This window comes from Xenopus laevis, chromosome 8S (genome assembly GCF_017654675.1).
Source record: "Xenopus laevis strain J_2021 chromosome 8S, Xenopus_laevis_v10.1, whole genome shotgun sequence".
Taxonomy (NCBI): domain Eukaryota; kingdom Metazoa; phylum Chordata; class Amphibia; order Anura; family Pipidae; genus Xenopus; species Xenopus laevis.
In genome coordinates this window covers 3,905,592-3,931,249 of record NC_054386.1, presented here as the reverse complement: position 1 = coordinate 3,931,249, position 25,658 = coordinate 3,905,592, and the positions used below count along the sequence as shown (strand labels likewise).

Genomic DNA, 25,658 nt, shown 5'->3' with positions numbered 1-25,658 from the left:
TGTTTGGCCATAACCCTGTTTTTTATGCAACCAAAACTTGCCTCAAGCCAGGAATCCAAAAATAAGCACCTGCTTTGCGTCCAGTGGGAGCAACATCCAAGTGGTCGGAGAGGAACATGTTACTCATGAGCTACTGGTTGGGGATCACTGCTATAAGACAACAATGCCTTCCCAGCTCAGCAACTCTTCCATACACACAGATAAATGACATATAAAGTAGTTTTATAAACACTTCAGTGGTTTCTATTGCTTCTTCAATCACCAGATCTAAACAACATTAATCTAACTGAGATGTTTTGGAACCTGATAATAGCAGACTAAATTTTAAGCTTCCTTATTCCTCAAACTGTGAGAGGTTTTGCTTTTTGAATAATGGTCCACTACATCCAACTAAGTACAGATTTCAACTTGTTATATGACTTCCCTGGGCAAGTTTTTCCCCTTTTCCATATCTTCTTAAAAAGTAACATGTCTACAGCTGCTTGAAGATCTTGCAGATCTACACGATCTCTGTGTTGATTCCTCTATACCTAATCAATACCTGTGATCTAATTACTCCAATCTGTACTTATACTTTACTTATACTTTACCAGGTTTGTAAGCAGTGGCAACATACAAGATAGGTCTATTCAGAAAAAAATCAGTTAGCTTATACATCCAACAGCAATATTATCACTGCAAAGATGCTATTTGTTCTGGGACAAGAGATTTTGGCACAGATGTGTAAAAGCCATACTGGTGGACTTCTTTCCTAATGCTCCATGAAGCACAAGCTCAGATTCGGGAAATTTAGTCTCCTGGGGATAAATCGCCTATTCTTCTAATCTCCCCGAACTACCTCCCGTCAGCTAGAATCTAAATTGCCTGCGGGATAGCACTCGGATCGATTCGTTTTCAGAATCACTCAATGTTTACTCATGAGACGAATTCGGAAAACAAAGTGCTCTGAGTGCCATCCCACCATTGATTTACATTCTAGCCGGCGGGAAGGCAGGGGAGGCAGTTCGGGGAGATCCGTCGCCCGAAGAAGAGGAGATTTGTCGCTGGGCGACTAATCTCCCTGAATCTGAACGTTTGTCTCTGCCCTTAGTCTGACTACATTATTTTGGAATTATTATTAACATATATTTATATAGAGCCAACATATTCCGGAGTGCTGTGTCAGTGCTATACACAAGCAAAGCCACTTTGTACTTTTAAGATGGTTCACCTTTTCTGCCTCTTTAACGGTCCCTCTTTAAATCCCAAAATCTTATCTTTTCACACCATCCATGTCCTCTGCTTTTTCTCACTTTTTAAAATGTTCCTACATCAGGTTTTGCTATTTGACTTTTCATCTCCTTCCAAATGATCCTTGACATTTTATCAGCAAGAACAATATCTAAACATCTCATGCCTTAGCCATAACACCTTTTGAATGGCTCAGCTCTTGCAATCGTTTTCTTTTGCTCTCCTGTATCTAAATTTAAGTGGACACTTTATTAGGGAAGATTCTCTTTTCTTGTGGCTGTTTCTGATTGTGCTTGTCTTGTGCATGGCTTTGATTTGGAGTGCTTACTGTAAAACCCCTTCTTCTTGCATTCTTATATAATGTGGTCTGGGCAGAGTAGAGTGCAGCTGAAAATAGATAAATAAATAGCTACATGCATTTCTGCATGCTTAAATGTTGTGTAATCAATTAGATAATTGATGCCTTTTAATTGATGCCCTCTCCTCCGTGATAACAGTTCAGTTAATTGGAGAAAGAGTTCAGTGATTAATGAATAATAACAAGGGGAAATGGCTGCCTTCTTTTCAACTCCATCTTACGGGCATATTTGGCATTTTTATTAACCTCTTAAACTATGTATAAAAATCAGAACACTGCATCTGTGAACAGAAGAAAGAAAAAAAACTCACACATGTTAAAAAGTCAATAAAAGCCTAAAATATATTTTATGTTTACATATATGTGGCTGTGATATCAGTATAATAACCTGTATGATTGTACAATTGACCTTAACTCTTCCTAGAAATATTTTGTTATCTTAGGGACCAACTTTGTTTAAGATATATTATTCTACTGTAAAATGGATATTTCTTTTTCATAGATGTAGAGATCCGCTCGATCCGCTCGTGGCCATAGATGTAGAGATCCGCTCGTTTCGCCAAATGAGCAGATCTCTCCCCGAAATACCCACATTGAAGTGGTCCTTATCGGGCTGATCCGATCGTGGGCCCTAGGGCCCAATGATTGGATCATAATGGATCCAATACAGATGCGGCCGTGTTCCGACGGGATTTTTTAACCTGTCCGATTGAGATCTGGCCGACTTTCACCCAGATATCGATTGTGGAAGCCCTTAGGATGGCTCCACACATGGGCCAATAAGCTGCTGTCTGCATCGGCCGGTGTATGGGGGCCTTAAAGATGGTCATACAAAGGGAGATCCGCTTGTTTGGTGATGTCGCCAAAGAGCGTATCTCTCCCCGATATGCCCACATTGAGGTGGGTGATATCGGGCTGATCTGATTGTGGGCCCTATAGCCCAACGATCAGATCATAATGGAGGCAATACAGGCGGTCGGACCGCATCAATGAACAGATACATTGTGATCCGACGGGATTTTCTACCCTGCCGATCGACATCTGACTTTTGGCCAGATATTGATTGGGGACACCCGTCGGATGGCTCCAATAAGCTGCCGACTCGGTCTATTGGCCCGTATATGGGGGCCTTAAGGCTGCCTAACAAATGACAGGCATTCATTGTAACAACGTCACAATGAAACTCAACTAAAGCTAAAGATAATGGATATCCAGACTAGCATTCCTCATACTACTTAAGAGCTGGATGATGAACTCCTCTTTGCCAGAAAATGCTGCATTGGAAGTGCAACTCATCTCCTGGTTTCTGCCAATTACAAAATCAAATGTGATTCATACCATTAGTTACCACAATAAGTAAGGCGGAAATCATTTATAAAAGAGCTGTTCTTATGGAATTGCAGTTTTACAAACCTGCAGTATTCAGTGATTTATCAGTAAAACAGAGAATATTCAGTTGGCTAAGCCATTTTATTAGCACAGCGAACATCTGGAAGTGGCTATATAGTTCACTAAAACGTTGTTTGGTATTTTAAATATCTAAGGTCTACAGGATATGTGATTTTAGGAGTAAAAAAAAAAACACATGTATCTGAAAACTGTAACTTGCCAGAAGATGCTATGAATATTGTAGGAGGAATAGCCAGCCTGTGACCATGTCCATGTCTCATCATCCTCTATAAATGAAGTGTTGGAGATCAAAGTCAACTGGAGAGTTGCATTTAATCTTATTCTCTCAGCTCTTAATAAAACAATAACAAACTGATTCTATTCAGTTCCAAGTCATGTTCCAATGTAAACTTCTGCTGCTGCACAAAACAATAGTGTACTAGTTTGACACATAGCAATCCTAAAGAAGAGTTTTCCCATAATGCTCGTATTTGAATAATTGCCCAAAGCCAGATGGAATGAATTCAAATTTAGACGTTTATCTGGAATACGCAATGTAATGGGTGCAGTGTGATAGGTCAATTTAAAATTATGTTAAGAGGTCAGAAGGGACAACAAATAAAACAGGTTTGAACTGCCATGTCAAGTGAAATAGTACCAATAATACTGTCACTATGCAGCATTTATAAGCAGATATCAGCAGTTTTAACAAACTGCTCTATTAAAGGACATGTAAAGGCAAAAAAATAAAACCCTATTTTTACTTTCTTTAATAAAAAAGAAACCTATCTCCAATATAGTTTAATTAAAAAATGTGTACTGTTTTTATAAGAAACCTGACTGTATGCAGTGAAATTCTCCCTTCATTTACTGCTGTGGAAAGGAATTGTCAGACGGTCCCTAACTGCTCTGCAGGGAAACAATCATACTTATGAACAGCAGGGGGAGCCCCCGCCTTACTTCCCAGCTATGCAGAACTCAAGCAGCTTTGTTTGTTTCCCTGTAGAGCAGTCAGCGACTGTATAGAGATTTGTATTGGATTTTATTTTAGCCTTTACATCCCCTTTACTGTTTCCAACTCCAGCTGCAGGGACAAAGATCATGGAGCCAGATTTAAACAGATAAACTGGGATTCTATTTGGAGGATTATTTTACTGCAGCCACTGGTTCTGAAGAGTTGGAGAAAGTTTCTATTAAACAATACAAAAACTATAAAATCCACATTAGATTACATGACAACACAGGACCCAGTGCAGTCTGTATATTCTGATTATTAATCAGTCTTGCTGTATCGGCTTCTGGCATTCGGTTTATTTATGATGTACTATCTCTTTAAATTTCAACTTTGACCATTCGCCATCTAAAATCTGCCGAATTGCTGTTGTAGCCTATGGGGGACCTCCTAGAACCTATTTAGAGTCAATTGGTGGACTTTGAAAAATTCAAGTTTTTTTGGGGAAAAACTTTGATTCGAATTCGATGGAATGCACTGTTACTTCTACTTCATATGATTCGAATTAAATCAAAAACAGACCTATTCGATCGAAAACTGACCTATTCGGCCAAAAAAAACTTTGATTTTTTGATAAATTTCGATTGGTCTTTTTTAATTCGAATTTCGAAGTTATGGGAATTCAAATAACTCCCATTACTTCGAAATTCGACCCTTGATAAATCTGCCCCTAAAATAAACTCAAACTTCGAATTTAAAAAATAGAATTAAATAAAACCTTGCTTTTGCTTTCAGTAAGAGTTAATTATTTTGGTTTAGTTTGGATCAAGTTTAAGGTACTGTTTCATTATTACAGAGAAAAAAGAAAATAATTTTTTAAAAACTTTGATTATTTGGATAAAATGGGGTCTATGGGAGACGGCTTTCTGTATAACTTATCCCATAACTGTATTAATCTTGATTAATCAAGAAAAAACACAATATCACCTATCATATAACACATCTTTTTACAAGGGAATGTAGAAGCCCACGGGTTGATTGAAATAGACACTACCAATTTTTTTAGCTGATGATTTTCATTTATATTTTATAATGATTAGACATATATTTTTCCATTTAGCAACTCTATCTGATTCTCTGATCGTTATAGATATGGAACCTATTATCTGGATTTAGCAAATCTGATTTTTCAAGGCTTTCCCGATTTTTTCCCGCAAAAATGTTTTGGGAAAGTTTTTTTTCCAGAAAATATTGAGATAAATTCGGACTTTGATAAATAACACCCTTACAAATTCGTGATTTTTTTAAATATAAAATCTGACTTTTAAAAAATCACAAATTTTTCTGAATTTATTGAACCCCGAGGATGGAAAAGTCTGAATCAGAAAATCCGGCATCTCAGACCTGTCGAGGTTGCACATAAGTCAATGGGAGAAGTCCCAATGATTTTAATGTGCGTTGGTTTTCGTGCAATACCCGGAAGTTTTTGGACAAAAAACATAAGAAATCTGAGTTTTTGGGTAAAAAATCTGAAAAAAATCTTGAAAATCGGATGAAAAATCCAAAAAAAATTCTTGAAACTCTGATTTTCAGGGTTTTTTTGTATTTTTTCCCGCAAAAATGTTTCGGGAAAGTGAATAAATAAGGCGAAAGAACCCATGCGGATTTGGTCAGAGTTTTTTTTAAAGAAAATATTGAGATAAATTCGGACTTAAATAACACCCTTAAAAATGTGGGATTTTTTAATATAAAATTGGACTTTTAAAAAATCACGAATTTTTCAGAATTCATTAAACCCCAAGGATGGAATGATTTTTTGATGTGCGCTGGGTTTTGTGCAATACCCCAAAGTTTTCAGACAAAAAACATAAGTAATCTGTGTTTTCAGGTGAAAAATCTGAAAAAAAATTGTGAAAATCGGATGAAAAATCCGAAAAAATCTTAAAAATCTGATTTTTCACTTTTTTTGGATCTTTTTTTCCGGGAAAGTATATTAATAAATAAGCCGAAAAAAATAATGCAAATTTGGTTGGAGGTTTTTTCAGAAAATATTGAGATTAATTCGGACTTTGATAAATAACACCCTTAATTGTCATATGTTGATTAGCAATTAATTATTACATAAAATATTAATAATTCCAACAATTTGCTGAGAAAAAACTTTCAATAACAACTTTTTTTTTTCTTGGCGGTAGGAACGTTATTTTGAATGCCTTCATAAAATATTGATGCAAACCAGCCAGTCTTTTTTGGACCCTTTCTCTTTTTTTTTATTTTGTTTAAAAAAAGAGCCAACATATTCCTGAAAGCCGTACAGGACAATGAAAATAAGCAGCAGGCAATGATAACAGGATAAAGTGAAATAGGAGAGAAGCCAGGATTGAAAAGATGTCTGGGATGATTAAATGTTGAAAACATGGGCAGAAAACTTAACAGAACTGAATGTGTCTAATCTATAAAGGGAAATGTAAAAGGATGTTCTTTTTTCTACAGAATGTTGTTATTTGTGAAAGAAAATTAGGCTGAATAATTGCCAAATTACTTAAACCAGGAGTGCCCATACTTTACTAATGTGGGGTCTACTTTAAGGTTCGAATTTCGAAGAAATGGGAGTTTTTTTGAACCCCCAAAACTTTCAAAATTTGAATTAGAAAAGACCAATTGAAATTTATCAAAAAATCTAAGTTTTTTTTTTTTATTATTATTTTTTTTTCAATCAAATTTGAAGTAAATCGAAATCGAAGTAATAGTGCTTTCAAATTAGATTTTTTTTTTTAAAAACGACCAATCGAAATTTGTTTTGAGTTTTTGCACCAATTGACTCTAAATAGGTACTAGGAGGTCCCCCATAGGCTAAAACAGCAATTCGGCAGGTTTTAGATAGCAAATGGGCAAAGTCGAATTTTTAAAGAGACAGTACATTATTAATTTCTATATTTAAATTTTTGAATTTTTTCCCCTAGTCGAAGTACACAAAATTTAGTTTGAAATTTTAATTTATTTAATTCATATTTTCACTTCGACCTTTGTTAAATCTGTTGTCCCATTATGATCTACATCCATAATAGCATTGTTAGCATTCTGTATTGCTTAATTATTATATTGATTGATTTTTGGGTAAAGTTATAGGGGGTTATTGATCAAAGTCCAAATTTATCTCAACATGATCTTCCAAAAACTCAGATTACATCTGTACGTTTTTTTTTTTTCACTTATTTATTATATGATTTTACCAAAAATGTGGTTTGCGGGAATTTTTTTTTGAATTTCATGATTTTAAAATTTTATTATTTAGTATGTAATATTATGATATTATTATGATAGTATTATTATTATTATAATCATTTATTGTTATTAACTATTTACTCTGTAGGCAGAAGAGGGCGCAATATTGTATGGGTGCTGGGCACATACCTCTTCTGCCTGTGCTCCCCTACTTCAGGCCCTGCAAGATTGCAGTTTCAATTGCTCCCTGGGCCCTCTGAGTCCCCCTACTGGTGCTAGTGGGCGTGTGCACAGGAAGGGGCGGGACACGCACTGGATGTCTTGGGCACTAACTTGGCCCGGCACTAAAGTTAAGTACAGGTGACTAGCAAAACTAGTGAGCTCACCTGTTCTCTGGCAAGAGAAATGTGAAAAATGTGATTGATGTAAGAATGTGGAATTCCTTATCTGGAAACTCATTATCCAGAAAAAGGGAAGATTGTATCATACTTACCGTGATCTTCCTTTCCTGGACACTCCATGTCATACTTACCGGGATAGCCCCGCCCCAGTGCTCCCATCAGAAGGACCCTCCCCAAAGCTTTAAAAGCCCAACCCCACCCCCCAGTCCGGTGTCTCGTAATAAGCTTCTAGAAACTACCGAAAAAGGGATGGGAAACCTGACATGGAGTGTCCAGGAAAGGAAGATCACGGTAAGTATGATACAATCTTCCCTTTTCCTGGACACTCCATGTCATACTTACCGGGACTTAGCAAGCTAATATCCCAATGGGAGGGAATTTGTTACACATAAGGAAGTGGCCGAGTATAATCTATACCAGATAAAACTCAGAAGAATGAAACCCCCAAAGGTGGACCAAAATCACCTTGTGGAAATCTGTGAACTCTATTTTCAGAGGAAATGGACTGGAAGAGAATAAAGGAAATAGTACTCCTTAAAGGAACCCACACCAAAGTAATGATACCGAGTGTGAAACCAGCATGACAATTACATTTAAAAAGAGAGAACTCTCTCTTAATTAAATAGAAGCGGATAGGAACCCAGAGTAACACTTCTACATAGTCTTACTCCTACTACATACCAGCACGTTTATTCCAACCGCATAACATCCACAAGAGGACTCTTGGAAATGGCTCAAAAGCATGGTACCTGCAAAAGAGGATTTAGTAGGGGGAAGGAAAAATACCATCACTAGTATTCTACATGACCCCGCTCTGTATGACACTACCGGTACATGGCATCACCTAGTGTAGTTCCCCGGCTCTTTAATACTAAGGAACCTGTATTTATTCTAGACCATAACCAATACACCTCTCAATGAGAGGTCCATAGAATGACTTATGGAGAAGGAGTGCTGCCAATGTGGGAATACCTTACCTGCCCTGTGAGGTATCTAGAAGCATTCTGCAGTCTGTACAGATTGAAATTGTTTTTTATCTTTAGCTCATGATCCAACACCAAACAAGACTGGATAGTATTAAAGATCAGCGTGCCCTGGAGTAGACCAGGTAAAAGAAATGCCTGCAGATATGCATAACCTTGCTATGATACAGTCCTCGAGCCTTCACAGATGTGACCTGTACATAGCTGGAGTTATTGTACCCCATAGATTGGGCCTATAAACAATCTGTATGGCCTGCTCCCATGAGTTTACCATGTAGGAAGAAATTTGAATGACTCAAGGAAGTATTACAACCAACAATACTGCTAGAGATTGGTTATTCTCAAATCCCTGGACATGGACAGTACCATCCTTAAGTGTTCAAGATTAAAATTAATCTAGGTATGGAGATATAATTATTTACCTATTATTCTGCAATGGAACTCCCCTACTAACCATACTAGCATGTCCAAGCCTGTTGGCAAGAGATGCAATAACCAGGACCTTGCCTAAGGCTGATACTGCAGCCTTGGTCTAAAAGGATAAAGTGTATAAGACCCTTTTTATAGCTTGATGTTAAGCCCTATGATACTTACCTCAACTAGCCAGGCCAGTCTATTGTGGTGTAAAAGGCTAAACCCAGAGTAACATAGACCTTTAGAAAAACCAGCATGCCAAGATTGCATGCTTCCTGTCCACCATATGGATTAACATTACAGAATAGCCTGTTATAACGAACCTGTGGATCAAAACTTTTAGCTATAACTGAATTGATGGAGAATACCTAATTTTACAGCCAGCTTTATATGGTACCCATTAATATAATATGTCCCATGAATATATAGTCCGAGAGCTGACCCCTATTGTATTGGAGACAAACTAAATAGGTCTGTACTATAAAATACCTCATTGCAAAGCTCTAAAACCCTGTGGCAGTAGTGAATACAGTATACAGTATGTGATTTAACCAAACATTTGCACTGACTGATGCACCCACTGTCTTCCAGACTGAGACCAGATAAGTTGCACCCCTGTAACCAAGAAAGAGATCCTGATGAATATCATACTAGTTTTATAAATAGACCTTGATTTATCATTGGAATATACAGAACACTTATCTTGCCTGATATCCAGCTGTGGCGATATTAGAATCCTTGTTAAATGAATATATGACTGTATACATGTCTACGTCCATTTAGCCCCAGGCCAATCCTATCGCAGAAGCAGGATACGTATTTATCTTATTTTCTTAATCAGCAGGAAAAAGTCCAGTCGTAGAACCTAGATTCTAATTAGTGAGATCCTTAAGACTGATAACTATTCCAACAGCCTATAGTTGAATGTAAGCAAATATATGGACCACGTCGACTTCAAAAGTTGTGCTCTACAAGTTCATGTTATAATACAGCCATTGTATAATACCTACCTGCTGTTTGACTATTGCATAACACCCATATGCAATATAGTCGTATACCTTTAAACCAGAATTGGCCACTACTCTCACACCATCTTTGTAACGGTGCATAATCCTATATATTACATAGCATTTATATGAATCAGAATTGGCCTTAGCCAATCCATTTAGACAAGATACATGTCTACATCAGTTACCACCTTTACTGTATCTGTAACCCATATACCGATTGTGGCATACTTACCGGGACACAGTCCCCTAAGCCATTATGGACTGCTGTAAATAAGGGTATAATACTTATCTGCAACACAGCTGACGTACTTAATTAAGTTCATAATACCTATATCTGACTTGGCTAGTGCCTTTAAGTCAGTCTTGGCTGCTGTTATCAGCAAGCATACGTTACCCTATTGGCTTATTTGCAAGAGTAATCCATGCTTATAACCTAAATCAAAGTTACTTGAAACAGACATGACCCAGGGATACTGGAGCCTTAACTTGTGTTACCATGCTTACATACAAACCTGAAGGTTATATAGGCACCCTCCGGAAATGCCTAGAACCTTACCACACCCATTACTCATCAGTTTAACATTTACCTTCAGTTTGGTTGTTCTATTGATTGGTGTCCAAACCAGAGAGATGTATAGCATGTTCATTTACTTTAGTTATAACCTTAGTAAGCACCAAAGCCACTGAAATGTTTAAGCATATACATACAGTAAGGTTATAGTAGTGACCAGTGGCTGGCCCAATTAATGTATGACATGTGCATTAGTATGTGGTTATTATAGCCAGCTCCGAACCACTGATGTTACCCCATCTACATTCAGTTTGGTGTAATATTAAAAAGTGCCTATACCAAAAATGTCTAACATGTACATTCATATTTGGTTATTAAAACCAGCTCTGGAACCACTAAAAAGTTTCCACATATGCAGTCAGTTTGGTTACCACATAATGCAGCAACAGGCCCAGAAATGTATAACATATGCATTTATATTTGGTTATTCAAGCTAGCTCTAGAATCACTGAAATGTTTCACATATACAGTCAGATTGGTTACTGCCTTATGCAGTGACCGGCCCATAAATGTATAACATATGCATTTGTATTTGGTTATTAAAGTCAGTTCTAAAATCACTGAAATGTTTCCACATATACAGTCAGTTTGATTACTAGAAAATGCAGTGATAGACCCATAAATGTAGAACATATGCCTTTGTATTTGATTATTCAAGCCAGCTCTAGAATCACTGAAATGTTTCCACATATACAGTCAGTTTGGTTACTGCCTTATGCAGTGATAGGCCCATAAATGTATAACATACACATTTTGTTTCCACATATACAGACAGTTTGGTTACTGCCTTATGCAGCGACAGGCCCATAAATGTATAACATATGCATTTGTATTTGGTTATTAAAGCCAGCTCTAGAATCACTGAAATGTTTCCACATATACAGTCAGTTTGGTTGCAATATTCAGTAGTGCCAGGACTAGGAATTCCTACATAATGCAGACTGAGCACTCTGCCCAAGAGTAAAGAGGCCCCTTTCTCTGGCTGCCCATCCCAGCTAGCCAGTATCCACATGCTCACACATATACACACGCATATACATACATATATAAACACATATATATACTTGCTAAACAGTTTACTTCCTTCCATACAGCAATGTCTAAGCTTCTAAGCTAGCTAAATCAGAAGCAGAGTAGAAGAAGTACATGTTAATTTAGTTCACAAACCTATACTATAAAGGAAGAGTTGTAACACAGAACCTTACCTGATGTTTCAGATAATCAATCTGAGCTGCTAAGGGAGGGGGTGGGAGGGGATCTACCTGTTCATTAACTGAACCTGAATACTGACCTCCAGACTAATTACCCAATTACCTGCAGCTGCTGTAAACCGAACCTGCAGATCAACATAGTATTCTCAGTGCTGAAATAAGAAGGCTAACATTGTATTTGCAACATTCACATAACATATAGACAAGTCTTGCCTTAATGCTGCTTTCAGACCCTGCAGATCATCATTGCATAGAACTGCTCTCAGCACGTAGAAACAGTTTTGCATTATCACTGCATTGCATTATCATTGCTCATTGAACGTATATATCAGCCTTGCAGCTGCACAGTTCTTCCAATGACCAACATGGCTCATACTTTTTTAAGAGTTAGGAGACTCTGGAACAAGGTGGCATTCTCAGCTTAAATTTAGCTTTAACTGCCAGTAGATTTAAGACCTCAGGGTTTTCTTTTATTTAACCCCGGAAGCTGCCAATTACCTCAACCTTGGGAAAGTCTTTTGAGGGAGGCAGCTGGCTCTGACACCTAAATTCCTCCAGAAGAAAAAAATAATACCCCCATGTGGGGGAAAAAAGAGAAGGAGGCCATAAGGTTCAGGCCGCTAACTAAATATTTGTTATCAGAATAACGTACCTAACTGCCACCTCCCTCTCCCATCCGTAAAAATCATAAAGGGTGTATGAGCCATATAACCCAATGCCGCTGGACGCTTTTTAGACATGCCCAGGTAGGCATACGGATGGGGGGACATAGCACTTGCCACAGACCTGGATGTAATCAGGCTGGAGGGCACATGGATCAAGGAAAGCAATGATATTAGCCACAGTAAAAACTGTGCCTACCTGATCCAGATGTTTAAACACTGAAGATTCCACCTGAGGTAATGTGCTTAGGGGTAAAAGATCACCAGGACCAACCCGAGTCCCTAGGACGCTAACAGCAGCCCTACTGCTTCCCCAAGGTTAAAAAGAAAACTTGCTTCTAACAGGAGCAAAAAAAAAAAAACTGAAGCAGAAGGAAAAAAAGACACCGGACTGGGGGTGGGGTTGGGCTTTTAAAGCTTTGGGGAGGGTCCTTCTGATGGGAGCACTGGGGCGGGGCTATCCCGGTAAGTATGACATGGAGTGTCCAGGAAAGTCTGAATTACGGTAAGGTCCTCTCCTACAGAGTCAATTCTAAGCAAATTATTCTAATTTTGGAAAATGATTTCCTTTTTCTCTGTAATAGTAAAACAGTAGCTTGTACTCGATGGTAACTAAGCTGCATGAATCCATATGGGTGGCAAAATAATCCTGTTGGGTTCATGGGATTTTTACCTTCCAAACACCTTTTTCAGTTGAGTTGTTTTCAGATTGTTCCCCAGAAATAAAGACTTTTTTTCAATTGCTTTCCATTTCCCCCCCCCCCCAATGGAAGATTAAAGTTGAATGTTCCTGTCTCTGGTGTTTCAGTCTGGCGGCTCAGTGATCCAGGAGCAAATTCTGAATTGTTACAATTTGCTACATGTAGGGGCAGATTTATCAAGGGTCAAATTTCGAGTTCATGGGAGTTATTTAAAACGTAAAACGTTTAAATTTATTTTAAAAAAAAAAAACGTTTTATTTTTTTTGAAATTATTATTTTTTTTGTATCAATTTAGATAAAAACAGATAAAGGATCAGCAACCCCCTACCCCAGAGTTGCTTTAGAAGGTGAAAAATGAAACTTTACACTTCAATATTAGAAAAACAATCACAAATAGAAAGTAGAAAGTAATTGGAAAAAGTCTTTGGGGCAGATTTGTGTCCAAGTGTCCACTTCGTACCCAGCGACACTTCGCCAGGCAAGCATTCGCTCAGACTACGCTAATTTACTAAAATGCGGAGTTTCATCGCGGGCGCCGAACACTGGCGACTTTCACTAGCATTACTTCGGCAAGCGTTCATTTCTGCCTAGCAAAACATCGCTTGGGATCTTGCACTCAGGCTCATTTGCATAGGGCGGGAAATTTAAAGTTGTATCGACGTCTTTATGTTTAATGTTGGTGCAAATACTTACAAAAAACAATTTTTAAAACACATGTCCAGGGAATATCCAACTTGCAGTACAGCAGTAAAGAGTACAAGTCACATGACCAGGGGCAGCTGGGAGATTGACAATATGTCTAGCCCCATGTCAGATTTCAAAATTGAATATAAAAAAATCTGTTTGCTCTTTTGAGAAATGAATTTCAGTGCAGAATTCTGCTGGAGCAGCACTATTCACTGATGTGTTTTGAAGAAAAAAAACATGTTTTCCCATGACAGTATCCCTTTAAGCTAGCAAGAAACACTATAGAAACTATAGAACTACAGTTTCACAGTTTCCCTGCTTCATATTGATGCCAAAAACATGCTTGATGGAAGCACTCAGAACAATATTACTCTGACAATAAAGAAACTGCCAAATCCACCACCACTGGGGAGTTAAAGAGGGAAAGAAAAATGTTTTCTAGCAACTTTGCAAGTAACCCCAGAACACATTTATCATTAATGTCTCGCCCCAAAAATGAAATGTAGTGTGTCTGTATTGTGTTAAAGAATAAAATATCCACAAATGGGATACAAAAACGAGGACCCTACTGATCGGAAGCTTTGCATCATAATAAAAATCTGTTTGGAACAATAATTAACAGGAAGGTAATTTGGGGGTTCACATTGGCCTGAAAACAATCGGATGGGACTTCCTATCGTTGCAATTTCCCTCCTTTACCTGGGGGTATTGGGTTTTAGGGATGCACCGAATCCAGGATTTGGTTCGGGATTCGGCCAGGATTCGGCCTTTTTCAGCAGGATTCGGGTTCGGCCGAATCCTTCTGCCCGGCGAACCGAATCCGAATCCTAATTTGCATATGCAAATTATGGATGGGGGGGAATTGCATGACTTTTTGTCAGAAAACAAGGAAGTAGAAAATGTTTTTCCCTTCCCATCCCTAATTTGCATATGCAAATTACGGTTCGGCTTTGGTTCGGTATCCACCCGAATCTTTTGCGAAGGATTCGGGGATTCGGCCGAATCCAAAAAAGTGGATTCGGTGCATCCCTATTGGGTTTTCATTTTTGCAATTTCAGCACTCTGGCTGCTACAGTCCAAATTCCCCTAGCAACCATGCATTGATTTGAATGAGAGACTGGAATATGAATAGGAAAGGGACTGAATAGAAAGACGAGTAATAAAAAGTAACAATAACAATACATTTGTAGCCTTACAGAGCGTTTGTTTTTTTTGATGGGGTCAATGACCCCCATTTGAAATTTTGAAAGAGTCAGATGAAGAAGCAAAATAATTAAAAAACTATTATAAAACATAAAATGTAGGCCAATTGAAAACTTGCTTAGAATTAGCCATACTTCAACTTAACTTAAAGTTAAACCACCCCTTTAAATATTACAAGATCCTCATTGAATAGTAATGTCAGGACAACCAAACACTCAGATTTAAGTGATCTGTAATGGAATTCTTGCCAGATTTCTACTGAAAAACGGCGGTGGGTGAAAGGGGGGGAAATGTTTTGATAAATGAAAAAAATTCTAGAATGTCAGGAAAAGGATAGTGAAGGTGCTAAAATTCCAGATTGGGGGAGAATGCCAGGAATCCCAATTCAAACTTTGAAAAATGGCCCTCACAGAATTTTTTTCCCTTCGTGGCAGTTTCTCTAAATATAGAATATCTGAAATTTGAAAGAGTTGGATTATTTAGGACATGCCCCCCAATTCACTCCAGACATGCCCAGTAACTCCCAGACGCAGCCCAATGACCCAAATACTAGTGATGTGCGGGTTGTGTTTTACCCGACCCAAAACCCGCCCTCCCTCTACCCACGCCCGCCCGAGCCCGACTTCCAGGTTCCTTTTATAGACCCGCGCCGCCCCACCGATGATGTCACAAAAGGGGTGGGGCGAGCAGGCGCAGCTATATAACCGGAAGTGGGAAGCCGGCAGTGTAAGGTGGCGGGAGGAGAGCAGGAAGAAGAGCTTGACCCGGACCCGCCTGCCGCAAATGGGGGTGCAAGGTCGGCCCAAACCCAACCCACCCTGTGGGTATTGGCCCGACCTGCACATCACTACCTGATACCCAGTCCACTGTGATTGGAAGGTAAGTAAATAAAAGCAGAACCAGAGGCTTCACGCCTGATATACAGATGCCTGTAACTTACATAAGCAGATTTCGATTTGTAGAGTTTTGCTGATGAATCAGCTATTGACCATCATTAATTACAAAAATGATCTGCTGGACCAAAGACAAATTCTTACTTGTGTAAATGATCCATCTTCATTGCATTCAGGAATAAACACAGCTTCCTGGGGCTTCTTTGCCTGTTCAAGAGCTTGAGTTCTTTCCAGACGACACTTGCTCTGACTGGCATCTACAGAGTAAACACACTTCTGATGTCCATCTCATAATTTCAAGATATTGTCATTCTGCACTTTATTTTATATTTCTTTTTAGTAATGTTTTAGGAGGAAGTTAGGCATGAGATGGTGCAGACACTGATGGTAAAGTCTGAGGGTATAGCTTCAGATGTACATGGGGGGCTACTTCTCCAATCACTTATGCTATGCAGTGTCACGGATATATGGAAGGACCGATTTACTATTCCCAAAAAAAAACTATTTGAGGTCATGCAACAGAAGACACCAAATTTACATCCGGTCTAGTAATCCATAGCAGCCAATCAGCATGTGCCATTTACTACAATGTACTGTAGATACTTGTGTTAAAACAAACATCTGATTAGTTGCTATGGGTTACTAGATCTGGGGTGGATCTTATTACATCAGCTCAGATTAAGTACTGACAAGGGTCTGCTGTCAAGTCAGTTGGGGAGTTATGGTGGTGACCTCGACCACCTGGGGATGTGCTGAATCCCATCCCTAATCCTCCAATTTAGAAGAATTTAGTTGTAAGGGCCCTTTAAAGCAGCGGTATGACAAGCTCCAAAAAAGAGCACATTTTGTTTCCAAATTGATGGTATTATAGGAACAGAAAATACACTATTTTGCCAAAAAGCACCTAAACACCCTTTCTAAATAGTGAAATTGCCTATTTAGGCAAAACCCACTGGTGACAGTTATATAATAAAGCAAACACTCATGTAATACCACAGAACAGAGTCAGAAAACAGCTGCCATCGTAGTTTGGCAAAACCATTTGAGGAGGGCCCTTTTATTGTTTCATCACAATAATGTCCTTTTGCAAAAATGAAGGTCCGTACAAAATGCATTTGGTGAGATGGGAATGGATGAACTTGATTGAACACCCAGAAATGTTCTCACATCTAATGGAAAGCCTAGAATAACAAATTATGTTGTAGCAGCAAAGGAAAGACCAAAAATGTGGATGTACATTTTTTATACACATGAAAAGAAAGACAGAGACAAAAAAAGTTGTTTATGTTTATCTATTAAATAATTCAACACATATAAATATATCAGGGTTTTCTTGCCTTTGCACCTTCCACGGTGGGTCACACTGAGCGTAGAGTCCTGGCACTTGGCTCGTTGATAATCGCACACAGATTCATAGGTCCGACCATCGGAAGCACACACCGGTCTATGCTGTGGTCTGGTGCAGTGGGGATTACATTGAGGCTCTTTGTCCCGGTCACCTATTAAAAACTGGAAGAGAAAACGAAAACCGTGAACAATTGGTTACCATTCTATCTAAATAATTTCAAGTGAAGAACTACAAAAAAAAAAGTGTGTGTGAAAATTAGATATCAATAACATGAGAGTTTGGCGTCCAAAATTGTGCAAAAAAATGCATTCCTCCAAGCTTATACCTCCAAGTTTATACCTCCAAGCTTATATCTCCAAGCTGCCTTTCCCTTACCACAGGGCTATGGAGGCCACTGAGAGAATTAAGCTTCTCTGTCTTACCTGAGGTATCAAATCTAAGCAGTCTCATAAGCTAATTGGCCCATCCAATCTGTTCTATTCCTGCTCTGTCCTGCCTGTGCCGACCATGGCCTTCTCCATCATGATCCAGTTAATTTTCCTCATTGGGCCCCTGATGTTGCTTGCATGAAACATTCACCTCCTTACAAAAAACCACCCAAGAGCTCAGGAATATTTAGCTGCATGACTATACTACATAGGAGGCCTGATCATACGGGGCCAGAATAATTTATATTGCTTTCAGCAAAGCAGAGATATCCTTAGATGGTATTAACAGTTCTATGGGTCGTGTTGACCTATTTTTTCCCTTTCTCTTTGCCATAAGTTATAAAAAAAAACCTGAAATCAAGACGTGATACCTCATCTGCTCTTTGCATTCCCCGTTTTTTATTAGAAGTGGTGAAATCTGCATTCACTCGTTGAACGTTTTACATTCTCAATATGCCAAGCATAGGAATTTAACTAATTGAGCTAAAGTAGCGATGAAAGGTAATGTAATTACCAAAAATGGGAATTTCCACTGGGAGGATAGCAAGCTGTGAGAGAATGATGCACATTTTGGAAGCCTGATACAAGTTTACAGATGTAACTATAATAGAGGGACTGAAAAAGAAGCAGCCACCAGCCAAGTTTAATATGGAGAACAGTATTAATAATAATGCCTAGTGCAGAGGTTGAAGAGGATTAGACTAATAGCGCAGCTTGGAAATGGTGGTCGCCTTCTGCTGATTTTCTTTTTGTATCTGTACCAAAAGGCAATAATTGCAAGGCCTCAGAATCATTACTTGGCAAAAACAAGTTCCCTCTTGTGCCTGGAGGTACATTTAGGAGGAACAGCCATGACCTACTTTTTTTGCATTGGGCACGAAATCTATTTCATCTAAAGTGCTAATACAGATGCACAAGTGTTGTACAGACTGTTAAACAGTTCCATCAAATGGGAAGCGTTCCAAGGTTTCTTGTTTACCTGTCAAATAGAGAAGGCATTGAATAATTACACCAATCAGTATTCACACGATTTTATGCCTCAGAGCTATGATCTGCATTTAACCTTTGCAGTGTTTTCTACATGTAGGAGCAAGGCATCGATTATCCACGATGAAGACGCACGCACAAATGGAAAACCGCTGAAGGCACGATGGAGAATGCACGAGCTCCGTTTCATTTGTTGGAGTGAACTCAGTTTTGGCTGTTTGAAAAGGTTCATTTCTGCTGAATCACGAAATGTAAATGGGAAGGTTCAGTTGTCCTCACACAGCTTGATATTTCGCAAGTACGGTGGGGGTAGGAAATGTCAATAAAAAGGAATGATCTAACTTCAGATATATAAAATTGACTAAAAGGAGGGGATCTGACTTCCGTCAGTATTTCATTTTGTATAGGAGAAAAGAAGAAAAGTATCCCCGTCTTCTTAATCAGAAAAATTACAAAAGAATATATTATTACTGTGTGATTTGTTTTCAGTTAAACAATTAGGTCACGTGATCCAATATCTATAAATTCCCTCTTTTTGTTTGAATAATTGATCCCACAAAGTGCTAGTGCTTAACCTCAATAAGTTAACATTAAATAGGGTAAAACTAAACCACAATTAATTTTAATTTTAATTATTGTGTATATTTGGTAATTTCTAACTCATGAATAATTCATTTAACATTAATTAATAAATTATTAACAACCCGCTTAAACACCAATAAGGATGGTAAAGTGCCACCAAATGTGATCAATTCACATATAAATTACTTAGGGGCCGATTCATCAAGGGTCGAATATCGAGGGTTAATTAACCCTCGATATTCGACTAGGAACTAAAATCCTTCGACTTCGAATATCGAAGTCGAAGGATTTAGCGCAAATTCTGCGATCGTACGATCGAAGGATTATTCCTTTGATCGAACGATTCGAAGGATTTAAATCCAACGATCGAAGGAATATCCTTCGATCAAAAAAACTTAGGAAAGCCTATGGGGACCTTCCCCATAGGCTAACATTGACTTCGGTAGCTTTTAGCTGCCGAACTAGGGGGTCGAATTTTTTTTTAAAGAGACAGTACTTCGACTATTGAATGGTCGAATAGTCGAACGATTTTTACTTCGAATCCTTCGATAGTTGTAGTCGAAGGTCGAAGTAGCCCATTCGATGGTCAAAGTAGCCCAAAAAAACTTCGAAATTCGAAGCTTTTTACCTTCGAATCCTTCACTCGAAGTTAATGAATCGGCCCCTTAAAGTGCAATTATGAACATCTCTGATTTGAAGAAAAAGTAGGAAAAAGAAATTGGTCGAATGGTGGAGAAGTCCCGTATTGTCTAGCTGATTGTTTTACTAACTGCGGGACCCCACAAAGGAGGAGAAGTCAGTGCTTCTGGAACTGTGGTCTCAATTCTATTTTAACTGTCTGGATTGAGAAGCTGTCTTGTCTAAAAAACACACAAATTCCAGAGCAAAACAGTAAAACAAGAATACAGATGAGGAACCTCCTATAATCTGAGCAGAGAAAAGCGCCCAGATCACTATAAAAAACGTTTTTTGTAAAAAGAACCCCCCAAGGTTTTATCTAAAATTGGTATAAACCAGTGAGAACGGCAAGCCAACACGCGTTTCGCAAAATTGCTTTTTCAAGGCTGTGTGTGCTGCCACGGACGCCAAATATTTATAATCTTTCAAACATGGGGGTAGGAAATGTATAAAAGAGCCAGTTATGTTCCTCGTTTTAATAACTATTATCATCAATATGGAACTGGGTCTCCAAGGGCCCCCTAAGAACATGGCACAATGGACCCACTTGCATAACAATTAGATATAGATAGTGCTAAATGGTTTGATATATTCCTATGGTGGAAGTAACAATGGAATTCTGGGAGATCCTCTGGTACATTGGGAGGCCACTTCTACCCTGATTATTATAGGAACTCAAGAAGACCCTCACCAAACAGCATGAGGATCTATTTTTGGGTAAGTACCATAGGTTAAGAATCCACATTTTAGAAAGTAATGATCAGTACTTGTATGTAAAGTGTATATTTCATGGAAACTCCTTTCCTACTGTGGACTGTGCCGCTAATTCATTATAAATATGTGTTGTTGTTGTTGTTGTTATAATAATACACTAATAATTCACAACACTTTTATTTACCCACAATGCAGAGTTTTACCCCAGAACCTCAACATTATGGTGAAACCACAAAATACCATGAGCCACGGCGTTTTTGCAGGCAACAATGAGTGTATTGCATGTGTAATTAGCTAGTGAGCTGCATTCACATTTCAATGTGTATATGTGTTATATTTAAAGGGGAACTATCACGAAAATGAAAATGTAATATAAGCTTCCTCATACTGAAATAACCAACTTTCTAAATACAATCAATTAAATATTCTGCATTGTTTCTGAAATAATTAAGTTTATATTCACTTTCCCTCTCTCAGCATCTGTTTCTCTTCATTCTGTCTTCATGCAGCAGTTGGGTGTCAGATATTCAGTGACAGTTAGATCCAATATATCTTATAGGGAGGCTCCTTTCCCAGCAGATGTATAACTAATTCCAGTACAAACAAAATGTAACAAAATAACTGCCTTTTGCACAAATTCTGCATGTAGAGAGACATGATGTCTGGTGAGTTTAATAGAGTGACCTCTAATACATCTTCTAGGCAAAAGGAGTCCCCCTATAAGATATATTGGATCTAACTGTCAGTGAATATCTGACACCCAACTGCTGCATGAAGACAGAATGAAGAGAAACAGATGCTGAGAGAGGAATCGTGAAAATAAACTTGATTATTTCATAAATTATACCGAATTTTTAATTGATTATATTTAAAAAAAAGTCTTATTTCAGTGTGCTGAAGCTTATATTAAAATAATTTTCACGATAGTTCCCCTTTAAAAATGAGGATTTCAATATTGTTGATTGAAAGTGGGTCCTAGATTTTATTGCAATGGAAGGCTGCTTCATGACTACTCATTGGAGTATAAGGGGCACCAACAGTGGGAAGTCTGGCCCAGTACCTATATATTATTTTACTAAGTCTTCTCTACATTGTCATTGGTGGATTGATATCCCCTGATAAATAATAGGACATTGTTGCTCCATTTAAAATGACGTTTACATTTTACAGTTTACAGTAACTGAGTCACAAAATGTGAAACACAGATTAATCCACAAAGCACACAGTCCAAATGGCTGCAAGCAAGTTGCATTAGGGAGCCTGGAACCACAAGTAGTCAACTTCGCTTAAGGAGCAGATGTTGCATTTTGCATTTAACCTATATATAACCTTTATTTGTACTACAGATATGGGACCTGTTATCCAGAATGCTCGGGACCTGGGGTTTCCCGGATAACTGATCTTTCCTTAATTTGGATCTTCATACCTTAGGTCTACTAGAAAGTCATGTAAATATGAAATAAACCCAATAGCTTGGTTTTGCTTCCAATAAGAATCAATGATATTTTAGTTGGGATCAAGTACAAGGTTGCAGATAGCATTTTCAGTTGCAATCTAGATAAAGTCAAAATAGTGAGACAATAATGAAGAATTACTGTATATACTCGAGTATAAGCCGTTCCGAGTATAAGCCGAGGTACCTAATTTTACCTTCAAAAACTGGGAAAGCTTATTGACTCGAGTATAAGCCTAGGGTGAGAAATGCAGCAGCTTCTGGTAAGTTTCAATCAAAAAATTGAGGGTTTCTGCTCCTATTGGAGTTGACGGCGTCTCGTTTTTGGATGCCGGCGACCATTCTTGGACGCCGGCGAATATTCTTGGAGACTATTCTTGGATGCCGGCGACTATTCTTGGACGCCGGCGACTATTCGTAGACACCGGCGACCGTTTTTGCGCTTGCCCCGAGTATAAGCCAAGGTAGAGTTTTTCAGCATATTTTGGGGGCTGAAAAACTCGGCTTATACTCGAGTATATACGGTAAAACGTTGCTTAGACCTGATTCCATTAATAATATAATAAAAGATAACGTAAGGACGTACCATAAGAGAGAAATGAGTGACTGGTATTAATATGTAAAAAACCTTCCATATGCTTTCTTTTCATTCATAGTAGCTAAGTTGACATTTTAGGGTAATATCACACTCTACAGTGGTAAATCTCATTTCTACTGACCTCAACGAGGAGCAACTGATGGCTTTCCAGCTGATTTTTATTGCCTTTACCATAAAATTGCAAACATATCTGATTTGTTGCACAAGTTGCACCTTTCGATTTGTCCTCAGATGCTTTTTACCATCTTTATTTCTACAAAACCACAACGGCAAACAAACATTTAGTCAGAATGTTTCGGATTATACAAGAAAAGTGATATGACCTCAAAGGAGCAAAAAAAAAAAAAGCTCTTCATAAACAAGGCCCACAATTGATACTTTTTAATAATAAATAAAAAGAAATGCATCATTTGTAAAGTATATCTTTATAAAAAGTGCAGTGTGACGTCATAGATAATAATTTATGCTCAGTTGTCTCACTTTGTCACGATTAAAACTTTTCCTTCACTAGGAAATAATGTGTATGTTGAATACCTCCCAACATTTTGGAAATAGAAAGAGTAGGGTTGCCACCTGTCCGGTTTTGACCAAGACAGCTGGGTATTTTGAAGGGCTGCCCGGGTCAAAACTTCCTGCGTGTAGGATTCACCATGATTGACACGGCAATTGGCCAATCACCAATCACAGCGTCATGGCCCTGCCCCTGCCTGGTCTCCACTAGGCAAAAAGGTGGCAACCCTTAAAGGAGAAGGAAAGGCTAAAAGTAAGTAAGCTTTATCAGAAAGGTCCACCTAAATATACCAGTAACCCCTCAAAGTAATGCTGCTCTGAGTCCTCTGTCAAATAAAACAGCACATTTCTTTCCTTCTATTGTGTACTCATGGGCTTCTGTATCAGACTTCCTGTTTTCAGCTTAAACCTCCAGGGCTTGGGCTTGAGCATGCTCAGTTTGCTCCTCTCTCTCTCTCCTCCCCTCCCTGCTGTAATCTGAGCCCAGAGCCCAGAGCTATGAGTGAGCAGGGAGAGACTCAGGCAGGCAGGAAGTGATGTCACAACAAGCTAATGTGGCAGCTGCTATCCTAAACAAACAGAGACAGTGTCGAGCTGTTTACTCAGTTATGGTAAAACATTCTGCAGAGTAAATATAGCGTTCTAGCTTGCACTATTGTGGCTACTCTATTGGCAATAAACAGTCTTGGAGCTTTCCTTCTCCTTTAAGAAAGAGTGATAAAAAGATTTGCAGCGAAGAGGAGAGGACTTGCATGTTGCAGTGCTCTAGCACATAAAGCAGTACCCTACTGTTGCATGGCGTAATGGATACATAACCCTAGTCTGCTGTTATAGAATAGCTAATTTTAAGCAACTTTTCACTGGCCTTCATTTTTATTTTATTTTTTATTTGCATTCTTCTTCTGACTCTTTCCAGATTTCTAAAAGTGGTCACTGACCCCATCTCAAAATAAATGCTCTGTAAGGCTACAAATCTATTGTTATTGTTACTTTTTTTTACTCATCTTTCTATCTAGGCCTCTCCTATTCATATTCCAATCTCTAATTCAGATCAGTGCATGGTTGCTAGGGGAATTTGGACCTGAAATTGCAAACTGGAGAGCTGCTGCATAAAAAGCTGAATAATTTAAAAATCCCAAATGATAAAAAATGAAAACAAATTGCAAATTGTCTCAGAATATCACTCTCTACATCAGAGGTCCCCAACCTTTTGAAACCGTGAGCCACATTCAAATATAAAAATAGTTGGGGAGCAACACAAGCACGAAAAAGTCCCTTGGGGTGCCAAATAATGGATGTGATGGGCTATTTGGTAGCCCCTATGTGGAGTGGCAGCCTACAAGAGGCTCTACTTGGCACTATACTTAGTTTTTATGCAATTAAAACTTGCTTTCAAGCTTGGAATTCAAAAATAAGCACTTGCTTTGAGGACACTGAGAGCAACATCCAAGGGGTTGGAGAGTAACATGTTACTCACGAGCTACTGGTTGGGGATCACTGCTCTACATCATACTAAGGGGCACATTTACTTAGCTCGAGTGAAGGAATAGAAGAAAAAATACTTTGAATTTTGAACGTGTTTTGGGCTACTTCGACCATTGACTACGACATTCGACTTCGAATCGAATGATTCGAACTAAAAATCGCTCGACTAATCGACCATTCGATAGTCGAAGTACTGTCTCTTTAAAAAAAACTTCGACCCCCTACTTCGCCATGTAAAACCTACCGAGGTGCAATGTTAGCCTATGGGGAAGGTCCCCATAGGCTTCCTAACAAATTTTTGGTCGAAGGAAAATCGTTCGATCGATGGAATAAAATCCTTCGAATTGTTCGATTCGAAGGATTTAATGGTTCGATCGAACGATTTTTCATTCGATCGCTCAATCGTACGAATTGCGGTAAATCCTTCGACTTCGATATTCGAAGTCGAAGGATTTAACTTCAACAGTGGAATATCGAGGGTTAATTAACCCTCGATATTCGGCCCTAAGTAAATGTTCCCCCTCAAAGTTAACTCAAGCCAAAAAAAACCTTTAACACCATATAAAAGGCTTTGGAAAAGATGGATAACTGTACATGACGAGTTTATGCTACACATACCGGCTCTCTATTTCTGTTTATCTTTCGAGATATCAGCATGATCGGCGCTTCTGCTCACTGTCTACGTTTTTGAAAGCTTGTTTTAATTCCATGCTCTCTTAGGCTTTTGCTTATTTGATTTTTTTTTCTTTTTGATCCTATCTCCTTAGGCTTCTTAAATTAGTTTCAATTAATTGAATTTCAAAAAGGGTTTACTTCCTGGCACGGATCCTGAAGTGCTGTTAAATAAGTGCACAGAAATACAAGGCTGGAGTTCACCGCTCACAGCTTCCAGGTGAAGAATATAAATGTGATACCTCGACCCATTCTCCATGACACAAGGTTAAAAGCAGTGCTAATTGGCGCCACATTTTCTGGGTCAAATCAA

General features: G+C 38.5%; 1 protein-coding gene across 6 annotated transcripts in view; it reads right to left on the bottom strand.

Moving 5' to 3' along the window:
* The window catches only part of smoc1.S (SPARC related modular calcium binding 1 S homeolog), a 134,242-nt gene that overhangs the window by 64,588 nt on the left and 43,996 nt on the right, over positions 1-25,658 (bottom strand). For all 6 annotated transcript variants that reach the window (XM_041574722.1, XM_041574720.1, XM_041574723.1 and 3 more), the window contains exons 2-3: positions 17,228-17,399; positions 16,035-16,147 (exon numbers count right to left, since the gene is read on the bottom strand). In XM_041574722.1, coding sequence (XP_041430656.1) covers positions 16,035-16,147; positions 17,228-17,399 — 285 coding nt within the window. The remainder of the gene's footprint in view (positions 1-16,034; positions 16,148-17,227; positions 17,400-25,658) is intronic.